Source organism: Enoplosus armatus, chromosome 23 (genome assembly GCF_043641665.1).
Source record: "Enoplosus armatus isolate fEnoArm2 chromosome 23, fEnoArm2.hap1, whole genome shotgun sequence".
In the NCBI taxonomy this organism is placed as follows: domain Eukaryota; kingdom Metazoa; phylum Chordata; class Actinopteri; order Centrarchiformes; family Enoplosidae; genus Enoplosus; species Enoplosus armatus.
The window spans coordinates 2,150,499-2,162,552 of NC_092202.1; the positions used below are offsets into that span (position 1 = coordinate 2,150,499).

General features: G+C 43.4%; 1 protein-coding gene and 2 non-coding genes across 3 annotated transcripts in view; 1 reads left to right on the forward strand and 2 right to left on the reverse strand.

Moving 5' to 3' along the window:
• dysf (dysferlin, limb girdle muscular dystrophy 2B (autosomal recessive)) overlaps positions 1–12,054 on the forward strand; it is a 69,386-nt gene that overhangs the window by 9,556 nt on the left and 47,776 nt on the right. The window contains exons 4-29 of the mRNA XM_070929750.1: positions 1,438–1,543; positions 3,256–3,379; positions 3,457–3,713; positions 4,099–4,227; positions 4,323–4,385; positions 4,575–4,625; positions 4,766–4,796; positions 5,043–5,158; positions 5,383–5,509; positions 5,604–5,707; positions 5,824–5,892; positions 6,010–6,053; positions 6,404–6,486; positions 7,644–7,676; positions 7,935–8,050; positions 8,154–8,267; positions 8,358–8,535; positions 8,955–9,079; positions 9,269–9,375; positions 9,748–9,943; positions 10,168–10,314; positions 10,398–10,529; positions 10,870–11,036; positions 11,405–11,519; positions 11,612–11,717; positions 11,853–11,995. Of these exons, the coding sequence (XP_070785851.1) occupies positions 1,438–1,543; positions 3,256–3,379; positions 3,457–3,713; positions 4,099–4,227; positions 4,323–4,385; positions 4,575–4,625; positions 4,766–4,796; positions 5,043–5,158; positions 5,383–5,509; positions 5,604–5,707; positions 5,824–5,892; positions 6,010–6,053; positions 6,404–6,486; positions 7,644–7,676; positions 7,935–8,050; positions 8,154–8,267; positions 8,358–8,535; positions 8,955–9,079; positions 9,269–9,375; positions 9,748–9,943; positions 10,168–10,314; positions 10,398–10,529; positions 10,870–11,036; positions 11,405–11,519; positions 11,612–11,717; positions 11,853–11,995 (2,983 nt within the window). The remainder of the gene's footprint in view (positions 1–1,437; positions 1,544–3,255; positions 3,380–3,456; positions 3,714–4,098; positions 4,228–4,322; positions 4,386–4,574; positions 4,626–4,765; positions 4,797–5,042; positions 5,159–5,382; positions 5,510–5,603; positions 5,708–5,823; positions 5,893–6,009; positions 6,054–6,403; positions 6,487–7,643; positions 7,677–7,934; positions 8,051–8,153; positions 8,268–8,357; positions 8,536–8,954; positions 9,080–9,268; positions 9,376–9,747; positions 9,944–10,167; positions 10,315–10,397; positions 10,530–10,869; positions 11,037–11,404; positions 11,520–11,611; positions 11,718–11,852; positions 11,996–12,054) is intronic.
• trnap-ugg (transfer RNA proline (anticodon UGG)) lies at positions 2,367–2,438 on the reverse strand. The gene has a single exon. It is a non-coding gene; the product is annotated as a tRNA-Pro (tRNA).
• trnap-agg (transfer RNA proline (anticodon AGG)) lies at positions 2,784–2,855 on the reverse strand. Its single transcript has one exon. It is a non-coding gene; the product is annotated as a tRNA-Pro (tRNA).

Below are 12,054 nucleotides of genomic sequence, written 5' to 3' on the forward strand. Positions count from 1 at the left end.
GAATCCTAATGACTTTGGTGATACCTTGAATTTTCCTCTAGTGTCGTCATGAGGTTGACATTTGTGCTGAAATGGAGTGAAGCGACAACTATTGGACAGATTGTCATGATAGTTGGTGCAGATATTCGTGTTCCCAAAATAATAAGCTGTAATAACTTTGATGATCTTTTGACTCTTTATTCAATACTTTGACCAAACACCTGCAAAATGATTGACATTCCCATCAGCCTCAGCTGTACGTTGTTTCTAGTGCTAATTAGCAAATGTTAACATTCCAGCTAGGTGGCAGTGGGAGAAACCACCGCGATGGTTAGCTAAACTTGTTATGATGAACCATTTCCTCTACTTTAAGCAACAGCCAGCTCTGCTTGGCTCTGGGATGAGATTAGTGTAGATGGATGGCAGCAGCCTGTAGCTTACTGGACTTCGTCGTAGATGTCAGACGTAGTCAGAAACACCTTCACTGATACAGAACATTTCAGGCAACCTGTATTCTGCACTTTAAGGGACCGCACCTTTTCGCGAAAGTCCAACAGAACGATTAACATGAATTCAAGTGACCAAAGTCGAGCTTTGAGTTCAAGTAACGTACACCGAAATGGCTTAAATTCAAATGTACATCTGTCACTTTGAAAGTTTGTTAAGTTAAAGTTATGGATTTCTTTCTATATTTGCACTTGTATTGTTAATCATGCAGAACACCGATAAATCCTTCCCATAGCTCAGAGTACAGGAATTCAGATAAGAACTGCAGCATTGTCGGACTGAAAACACCCCTTCAGAAGGTTATTTTTGGAGCGTTCCGCTTCATCAAGATGTCAAGCATGCTGGAGTTCCTTCAGAGGGGAGGGGGCAGGCATGAAAGAATCGGGTCATCCTCTCATTGTGGTCGTCGAATATTTATTCACTCATATTTCCACCCATTCACCGGCTGATGTGTTGATTGATTCGCAGATCCATTCATCACCTTGTCGTGGTACATTCAGACCACAGTGGGTTTGCTGTACCAAACGTTGCATTTCACTGTGTTTGTAGCTCAAGTGTGAATTTACTGAGATTGTTTGTTTAGGTAATGATGGTTGTGTTGTTAATTATAAAAAATGGAAGCAAGTCTACCAAACCAACCTAAATTTGAGGTACATTTTAAATCAAAGTCGCACCCTTTTAAATGTTCAAGAAACACACTTAACATTGTTTTCTCACCTTGATACTTCATGACTTTTCCTAATTTTAGTAGAATTGCCTATGAAGTTTTGAATTGATGACATGTTTCAGAAGCCTGCTGTTTTTTTTCACTTGATATATATTATGTATATATTATATATTAAGTCCCAAACGTTAATAGCATTGCTCATGTGCTGGATACATTTAACACAAGTCTGAGTCCGAGTACTCACGTACCAAATACTCGAAGACATTTGAAGTGGGTCTGTTTAGGTTCCTCGGGGAAAGCCGGCTGGCTCTCAGAGACGTGCTCAACTCTCCCAACCTGGCCGCCTCCTTCACCGTCTCCCTGCTGGACACCAAGAGAAACAACACAGGGGTGAGCATGCACACACACACACACACACACACACACACACATTAATTTACAGTCTCATTGTAGCATGCACCAATGACAAATCATAAATCATTCTGAGTTTCCTGTCTGGATCCTAAAATAGAGAAAGACAGTCCTGCGTCAGAATAACAACCATGCTGCTCTTTCTCTCTGTTTTTACCATTTTGAATAGGATTAAATTTGAAGCTTTTATTTTAAAAGAAGTGACTTAAGTCATGCACTCTCACGTCGACCTTTCAACACTAATTGTTCTTTTAAAAAAAAAGGCCACAGTGGAGGGATTATTCAACTTGTTCCCAGTGCAGTTCAGTATGTTGAATAAAGAAAAAGTCGCTGAGATCGCAAAAAGGAAAAAATATAACACAAAAACATGCTTGAAATCAATTTATTTGTTGGAAACAGGTGAACTAATGTCTCCCCACGTCAAGTTTTGTCCCAGAAAATGAAATTTAAGACTCGATAATCGACTAAATGACTGTCTTAGATCTATTTTATTAGTGGTCTTTTTCGTGTCTGTTTTGTTCTGTTAATTAAATAAGATAGTTAATACGTTTTGGAATCGATGTGGAGGAGCACCTGAATGTAACTACAAACCTGTGGCTGCTGTACACACAGACCCAGATATCTTAGTTTACAGAAACATTAGAGCTCATGACTTGAGTTGCTTTTTCCTGTTAAAGGAAACTGTAGAAGACTACACCTCTGACTGGTTCACACTCAGCTGCTGCAAGACAAACACAGGCTTAATCATTTGTCCTTTTCATCACATATATCACGCAGCAACATATAATAGACAGGCAGTCCTGGGCTCGTCCGGGATTTGGACCCGGGACCTCTCGCACCCAAAGCGAGAATCATACCCCTAGACCAACGAGCCGTACACTTTACACATAACCACTGTTCATATAATGGCTGCTCATTTGCCTGACGCTAACAATAACGTCATTTAGTGGTGGTGCTAGACTTAACAGTTTTTAAAGGAGTGTTTCTTGGGCTCTCTCATCCAAAGTGAGAATTACATTTTGATCAAATTAAAGCCATTTACACTCAATCTTAACAATTAAGGAAACTGCACAATTTATATGACATATTTATGGCAACAGCAAAACTTTGGAGGCACAAGCAGAAATCTCAGCTTTTCTTTAGCAGTCGTAAATAACATCTACACTTAGATTCACATGATCCTGCAGGACCATCTTTAAAGATTATATTATGTATTAGAGGGCTCGTCCAGGATTTGAACCCGGGACCTCTCGCACCCTAAGCGAGAATCATACCCCTAGACCAACGAGCCACAAACACAAACCTGATTAAAGCAATTTACAGTCAAGTTTAATTGCTTTTTGCAGGTGAAGGTAAATGCAGGAGCCTACACCTGCCTACACTTTTCATACAACAGCTGCTCATTTCTGTCTCCTCTGGACTTTATTTGACTGTTTTTAAAGGAACATTAGCATCATAATATCGTACACACATATATTTCCACAGTATCATCATCAAGTGTGTCGTCAACTAATGGAGCTAATGATTGCAATGAATTAAACATTGCTGGCAAACACAATATGAAATTAAACAACGCAAGTTCACCAACTGAGCCCCGTAATCTGCCGAGTCATGTTTAGGGACGTCAACATCAAGTCCTCATTACCAGCACTGATTAAATCACATAATTGTGCTTTCTCTGTCTCCACTAGGCCACGCTGACCCTGCAGGTCTCCTACGTCCCTCCACCAGGATCGGTTCCAATCTTCCAGCCTCCCCCCCAGCCTGAGGCTCTTCCCCATAACAACCCCAGTGTGGAGCTGGACACCGTCACAAGTAACATAATCTGTCATGTACTTATTAAATCTCGTGTCTGTATCGGCTCGTTCTATATTTGACTTCTGTCAATGCAGTGATTTCTCTGGACACGTTGGGCGAGGAGGACACAGAGAGTATGATGATGCTGGAGCCGACGGAGGACCAGGGCCCCGACGACGGACGCTCCATGGTCATCGTCGGCCCTCAGGGGCCCTCGGGCCAGGAGTCCCCCACCGCCCAGACCCCTAAACGCTCGCCACCGTCCTACAACACCCACGGAGGGCTGAGGAAGCGGAGGAGAGGAGCCAGCAGTCAGACCAAACCGCTGCCTAACAAACCCCAGGACTTACAGGTCTGTGCTGTGCAGGGTCGCAGTATATATATATATGGAGGTCATGATGAGTTTGTTTTGATGAGACGTTTTCTTTTGCCTGGTTTCATTAAAGATAGATTAACATTAGGCTTTTCTGTGACACTACTAATATCATTTTCCAGGCACGTCTCTTAAAAACATGACGAAAGCTGGATTTCAGGCTGCATGTAATCAGTTCCACATCAGTTTCTGCTCACAGTGCCACAGTGTGGTGATTTTGGCACATTACACAAGGAACACGAGACAGAACTTATATTACAAAACCACGAGAACAACCAAGACGACACATGAAGGACGCAGAACAGACATTATGATGATTCTTGCAGAAGGATTTAAATAAACACACGAATGTTTTCCTGTCCAGGTTCGTGTGCGGGTCATCGAGGGCCGACAGTTGCCGGGCATCAATATCAAGCCTGTTGTCAAGGTAACGGTATCCGGGCAGACCAAGAGGACCCGCATTAGAAAAGGCAACAACCCGGTCTTTGATGAGGTAAACAAGAATTATTCATCACGGTCTGATTTCCTTCACAACATGATTTTTTATTTGTCTGTCAAACTGCAGCCTGAGTGTTTTCCTCTCGACAGACGTTCTTCATGAACTTCTTTGAGACTCCGTCGGACTTGTTCGATGAACCGATCTTCATCACCGTGAGTCTGACTTTTCACCTCCCTTTTGTTCCATTCATTCACGACATCTTCTTTTTCTAAATGAAACATATCTTTTCATACTGTCACTGGATGATACCTGTCACCATTACCACACCGTATTTTGTAACACTACAAATCATGTTTTTTACTTCCTGTTGTGTTCACTTCTCTCTCTCTCTCTCCTGACAGGTGTGTGACTCTCGCTCACTCAGAACTGACGCTGTGATCGGTGAATTCAAGGTAAACTGCCGCCGTCGCAGCTGTAACTTGACAGAGACACATGAAGTACTTCGTGCTGGACACAGAGTATATAGTTCACGCTGTGTTTGTTCTGTGAAAAGCAAAAACGTCTTAAAATCTTTGGATATTTTTTTTTACAGTTGGATGTGGGCACTGTCTACAACGAGCACAGTGAGTATACGTTCATGTGAACTTAATGTTTTTGGGGATTGGTGCTGTTGCATTTGTGTGAAAGCCTATAAACTGTAGATTCATTTATATAAATAAGTTATTAGAGTTATTAGTTTTATTTTATTTTATTTCTGTGAGAGTTCTGAGAGAGCTGTGAGTTTTTTTATTTCCTGGTCCTCAGTTTGAAGTTCTTGGTTCCAGCATATTATTGGTTAGTTTAAGCCCCGCCCCCTCCCCTCCCTTTAGGACACTGCTTCTTGAGGAAATGGCTGCTGCTGTGTGACCCCGACGACCTCTCTGCTGGGGTCAAAGGTTACCTGAAGGTCAGCCTGTTGGTTTTGGCAGCTGGAGATGAGCCACCGGTGAGTCTGATTGGCTGGAAGAAGATCAGCAAAACACCACTATGACGTTAGCCTTAGCTGTACTTTGAAATGAATGCTAATATACTCAAAGCTAGCATTTTACACCAACATGTTTGCACATTAGCAATGTTAGCATGTTGCTAACTGTATGCCTGCTAACATAAGTTTTATTAGAAGCCCTGCGGTAAATCTCTGTTTGTTGTTTGTGTCTGTTTGTCTTCCAGGCTGACAAACGCGAGTGTGTGGAGGAGAAAGAAGATATAGAAGGAAACCTGCTGAGACCCGCTGGTCTGTCTCTGAGAGGAGCCACATTCAGCCTGAGGATCTTCAGAGCTGAAGACCTGCCACAAAGTCCGTCTCTACATATTGTTTATCCATCTGCTGTAAAACCAGAGATTTGGAGATTTCTCACGTCTGTCTCTTTGGTCTCTGTCTGTGTCTGCAGTGGACGATGCCTTCATGGACGGGATGAGGCAGATTCTGGGGTTTGACAGCAACAGGAAGAACCTGGTGGATCCTCTTGTGGAGATCCACTTTGCTGGCAAAACTGTGCGTGTGACATCCCACAGCTTCCATCAAGGCCACTTGATCCGAACATTATTTGATCCCAAATCCAGCATTAAATACCAGCTATTTAAGGCGTATTGCATTTCTTTCTTTTTCAGCTCTGCACTAAGATTCTGGAGAAGAATGCCAATCCACAATGGAACCAGAGTCTGGCCATGCCTATCAGGGTGAGACACACAAACAAAGAGCGCAAACACACATTATTATGCACCTTTATTGCGCTACCAAGACAACCATACTCATCATTATCAATATACAGTATATGCTTTCTTTTCCCCCCCTAGTTTCCCTCCATGTGTGAGAAGATGAGGATCAGAATTCTGGACTGGTGAATCTTTACTGATACATAACTTTATTTTTACATTTTGTCTTAACAAACTCACCAGAAAATAAAGATTTTCGTATGTCTTTAGTTTAAAGCAGGGGTTTTCAAAGTCTGACACAGTGGGACAGGTGTGAGACAACTGTGTCACGCTGTATTTTAGTCTATGTTTTGGCAAATTGGCACCATTAAGTGTGCCGAATTAGCTATTGACAATTCCTGTTTGCAATGTATCCGTGGATGTACTGACAACTATTGCTGGATTACTTTGATACTGAATAAAACTTCAAAATGTGACAATTCTCAGGCAAGTTCTGGAGTTATAGGAAACTTCTTTTCTTACTTCCTCGTTCCAGGGACAGAGCCAGTCACAATGACGTCATCGGCACCACCCACCTCTGCATGTCTAAGATCTCCGCCCCCGGTGGAGAGATAGATGGTGAGTAACTAGTCGAAACTGGTCTGAACTGGACTGGACCCCACCAGTTTGGTTTGGACTGGTTTAGGTTGGAATGGACTGGCTTTGACTGCACCGGCTAGTCTGGTTTGGTTCAGTCTTTTTAAAGTCGAGTTATGTTTTTATATTCTGTTTTGCTTTGTTTGCTCCAAAATGACATTTTACCTTTTTGGCCAGAGGTCGTGGTAAAGTTGCCTTGTCTGTTCTGAATTCATCAGTTTTGTGTGGCTCTGCCTGGTGTGGGTGGACTGCAGACTACAGACTTTATGGTTTGAGGATTCAGATTGATCTGTTCTGTTGGGTCCGATCCAGTCTGACTCAGCTCAGACCAGTAAGCCTATAGCACAGGACTGGACTGGGGTGATATGGAGAACAGAAACAGTTTTGTCATCAGTGACATGAAGGATATATTTTACACGTGGCTTTCAGCGACTTCAGATAAACGTCCTCTTATGCAGAACTCCATTTGGAATTGAAGAGTTTTGATGCCTTGAAGTCTGTGTCTTGAACCACCAGATGGATCTGTGGTTTGTGAACTTTAACAAAGCATGGACGTTTTTTCCAGTCACTCGCATGAAGACTAACTTGGTGATGTTTGTGTGCTGAACACTGACGTTGCTTGAGTTTTCTGTCCGTCACAGTGGTCTTGCCCTTGTCCCCGGTGAAGACGACATGCTTGAGTTTGAAGTCTTCTTTGTCTTTGTTCATCATGTGAATAATTATGAATCATCTGGCAGCTTAAAGCCACCGTACAGCATTGTGGTCATACAAAAATTGAGTTATATTTGTGTCTCAATTTGTGTGATGGAAGAATTTGAACACAGAAAAAGATTTTTCTCCAACGTTGCAGCGACGGTCTTATTATTATTTAAAGAAATATGTTTTAATATAGTAAACACTTGCTGATTCACCTTTTATAGACTTATTTAATTAACTCTGACCAGTTTTCTGCAGTGGTGGAAAATGTTGAGTAATTTCACTCACTTCATCGTCGGGCCAAATGATTTTGCATTGAGTGCTCAGTGAGTTGTGGTGCGTTTGTGGTCCAGTGCATCTGTTTGGGTTTGAGTGGCGTTCAAAGACGTCTGTTTTCCTTCCTGTCTTTGATTCTGAACCATCCTTCCTCTCCACGCATTCAGATGACTTGACTCCTCGGACCTTCCATTCTGGCAGTACGTCCACCATCTTCTCTTATTTTGTGTGAAACAGTTCAGCTGACAATTCAACCGTTTCACTTCCTGTTTGTGTGTATTTTATCCTCCTTTCAACTCACAACTGTTTCCATCTTGGCTTAATTCTGATGAAACTCTGTGAATCAATTTTGTGCACATCATTTCATCAATAAATCAATCTTTTCTTCAGTTCCATCGCTCCACATTCCTCCCCCCTCGTTTATTTTGAAACCTGTCGGCCATTTTGTGTCTTTGCAGTTGATGACAGTCTTGGTTTCCTGCCAACGTTCGGTCCATGTTTTGTCAACCTGTACGGCAGCCCGCGAGAGTTCACCGCCTTCAACGATCCACACGAAGCGCTAAACTTTGGAAAAGTAACTCTATATTTGTTTCTCACTAATATATATATATTCTTACTGTATATAGTGACACTTTTATGACTATAGCACCTTTTAAAGATCATCTTCTGTCTGTCAGGGGGAGGGCGTGGCGTACAGAGGTCGAGTTTTACTGGAACTCACTACAAAGCTGACGGACAAGCCGGAGCAGAAATCTGAAGACATACCATCAGATGACCTGCTGGTGGTGGAGGTGAGAGCGAAGGAGGGAAGGAGGTTATAAACACAAAGAAAGTCATCATTCAAACGTCCCTCGTTCTCAAACTTTTCCTCCGTCTAACAGAAGTTCCTCAGGAAGAGGAAGTTCTCCCTCTTCGTAGCGTTTTATTCGGCCACGCTCCTCCAGGACGTCGACGACGCCATCCAGTTCGAGGTCAGCATCGGTAACTACGGCAACAAGTTCGACTACACCTGCCTCCCGCTGGCCTCCACCACCCAGTTCAGCAGGGCTGTGTTTGACGGTAGGTCAGAGGTCAGGCTGTACTTGGTGCAGGTGAAATCAATCATTTAAACTTGTAGTAAAGCACCAAAACTACTTTTATATGTGCAACAAATTCAAGTACCTGTAAAACACAGCTGTGTTATACAAACTGATATACATATGTCTTATTTTGTGCAGTAAATTGGTTTAAACTACTGGTTTAGAAGATCGTATTGCATCGTAGTTTCATTTTATTTGTATTATATTTGCAGTTACATTTTGTGCCCTTGTATATTTTTCCAAGTTAGTTTTGGTTTTATTAGCTGTTTCCTGATTCTAAAAGCTATGATTTGATGACTTTCATAATAGTGCTTGTATAGTTGCCATCTGTGTCATCTGTGTGTGTGTGTGTGTGTGTGTGTGTGTGTGTGTGTGTGTGTGTGTGTGTGTGTGTTCCAGGTTGCCACTACTACTACCTCCCCTGGGGAAACGTTAAGCCAGTTGTGGTTCTGTCTTCAGAGTGGGAAGATATCAAACCGAGAATCGAGGCTCTCAACATGCTGCTGGCTATCATAGAGAGACTGGTGGGTGTTTAGTGTGTGTGTGTGTGTGTGTGTGTGTGTGTGCTCATCATCTATCTTTGTTAGGACATATTTGAGTTTTTGTCCTTGAAAATGAGAAAAACAAAATTAGGACGTTCTCTCAAATTTAAATTGCATGTAGAGCATTCACCATCTGAATGTGTGTGTGTGTGTGTGTGTGTGTGTGTGCAGGAGGCGAACCTGCAGCGGGTGCAGCTGGATGTGAAGGCGGGTGGTGACCTGGAGAAGGTGGAGCTCCGAGTGGTCGAGCTGTTGGATCAGGTCATCGCAGACTGCAGGTAAACACTGTGGTGGAATGTAACTAAGTATATTTACTGAAGTACAAGTATTTTACTCGCGTATTTCCATTTTATGCAACTTTATACTTCTTGTCCGAGAAATATTCTACTTTTTACTTTATTTTACAGCTTTAGTTAGTGGTTAGTTTGCAGATAATACATCTGTACTTATACTTATTGGAGTATCTAAACATTGCTGTATTGCAACTTTTACTGAAGTAAAATATCTGAGTACTTCCACCACTGGTTGCATCACTGTCCTCAACGTCTCTTCAGTTTAATGGACTACAAAACAGTAAAGTTTTGGCGAAACTGTTCAATATCGCAGTTCTTTGAAGTTTTATGACTTTCTCTCTCTCTCTCTTTCTCCAGTGAAGAGCTGCCCTCTCTCGACCACTGGCAGTGTGCGACCCCTCTGGATCGCTCCTTGAGGCACATTCGTACGCTCCACCTGCAGCAGATTGTCGCGGCGGCGCTCGCTCTGAAGCACGGACCTGCCACCGAGCTCTCCACGGTGCTGGAGCAGGCGGAGGACTGGGCCAGCAGGCTGAGGACCATGGCCGAGGAGGTGAGCGCGTTATTAGTTTCCTGTCATACGTCGCAATGTGGATCTAATACTCAGAAAGAAACAACACCATTTCAGTGTTTTCATTTCTATATTTTTAACTGAATTTTACTTTGGAGGAAGAGGAGGAATATTAGAATAAGTATTAGTACAAAAGATAAATTCATGTTTTGTAACTACTCTCTCTCTCTCTGTTTCTCTGTGTGTACTCTATGTCTCTCGCCCAGCCTCAGAACAGCCTTCCAGACATAGTGATATGGATGCTGCAGGGTGACCGCAGGGTGGCTTACCACCGCGTCCCAGCACACACTGTGATCTTCTCCCAGCAGCACTGTGGGAAACACTGTGGACAGCTGCAGACGGTCTTCCTCAAGGTACACACACACACACAAACACACACACACACATTTTGTCTTCTGAAATAAAGTTTTACTGACCGTCTGTGTGTGTTGTGTAGTACCCACAGGGCAGTGGTGGAGAGGCCAAACTTCCCGGTCAGCTGAGGGTCAAAGTCTGGTTCGGATTGGCTGCTGACGTCAAACACTTCAACCAATACGCTGAAGGGAAACTGTCCGTCTTTGCTGAGACGGTGAGATGCAAACTGCTGCTGCTGGGAGTGAACATCTGAGAGTCGGGCTCAGAATCGACCTCATAAACCCCACTCATCACATTTTAACTGTCAGTTTGATAAGCCCCGCCCCCCTTAGTTACTGTTGCTATGCCTGTCAAGCTTTCTGTTCCCACACACACGTCGTTTACAATGATAACGATGACAACCATTGATTCTGACAGCTGAAATGACAACCGATGCTAGCAGATTTTATGAGCTGTAAGCTAATTAAGCTAACAGCTAATAAAGCTAAGCTCCATGAAGGGGGCTTTAAGTGTCATCTCATGATCCACATCCGTCTCTCTCTCTCTCTCTGCAGTATGAGAACCAGACCCGACTCGCCCTGGTGGGCAACTGGGGAACTACAGGTCTGACCTACCCCAAGTTCAGTGACGTCACCGGCAGAGTTAAACTGCCCAAAGACAGCTTCAAACCCTCGCCTGGCTGGACCTGGGCTGGAGACTGGTACATCAGCCCTGAGAAGACGTAAGTGTGTGTGTGTGTGTGTGTGCAGGCTCATGTGTTCATCTCACACACACACACACTCTTTCATCTTTCTCTCAAAATCCAGACGTTTTATAGGCACGTTAGGTTCAATTTTATCCATTAAAATTCACAGATAATCGCTGAAATTATCCTTTACAGCTGAAGATTTTTCATTTGTTTCTTCTTCTACTTCTGGCTGCACAATAATGCTAACGTTTTCCACTTTTTTGGCAGTTTACTGGTCAAAAAACAGTTTCTATATTCGCACCCAGACCACAGGGGACAGTAATCATTTTCTAACATTCATTTTGCATTATCTCTGTGTGTTTTCATGTGTACTGTATATGTCTGCGACGATAAACCCTCAGACTGCTGTTTGACGTGGACGCCGGTCACATGACCTTCACAGAGGAAGTGTTCGAAAACCAGATGAGGTTACCGGGCGGACAGTGGATCGGCATGCCAGAGGGGTACACAGATGTGGTACGTGTGTGTACATAAAGTGTGTGTGTGTTTCTGCACCTTTTAGGGCTTCACTCATCTCTTTAAATCTAAAATGTGTGTGTGTGTGTCAGAATGGGGAGAAGGCGGTGCCAAAGGACGAGGTGGAGTGTCCTCCAGGTTGGGTGTGGGAGGAGGTGGAGTGGAGCGAAGATCTCAACAGGGCTGTGGATGAACAAGGTGCACACACACACACACACACACACACACACACAAAACACACCTGTCAACAACAAAAGCTAAATCAAACACAGCGCTAATAAGTCCCACTGTGTGTGTGTGTGTGTGTGTGTGTGTGTGTGTGTGTGTGTCCAGGCTGGGAGTACGGCATCACCATCCCTCCAGACCGCCGTCCCAAGTCGTGGGTGACGTCAGAGAAGATGTACCACACCAACCGAAGGAGGCGATGGATACGATTGAGACGGCGAGACCAGCAGAAGATGGATGCTCTCAGAAAGGTAGAGAGACAGAGACACATTTGTGGACATTTTGACATTTATGACTAGAGAACTAGAGA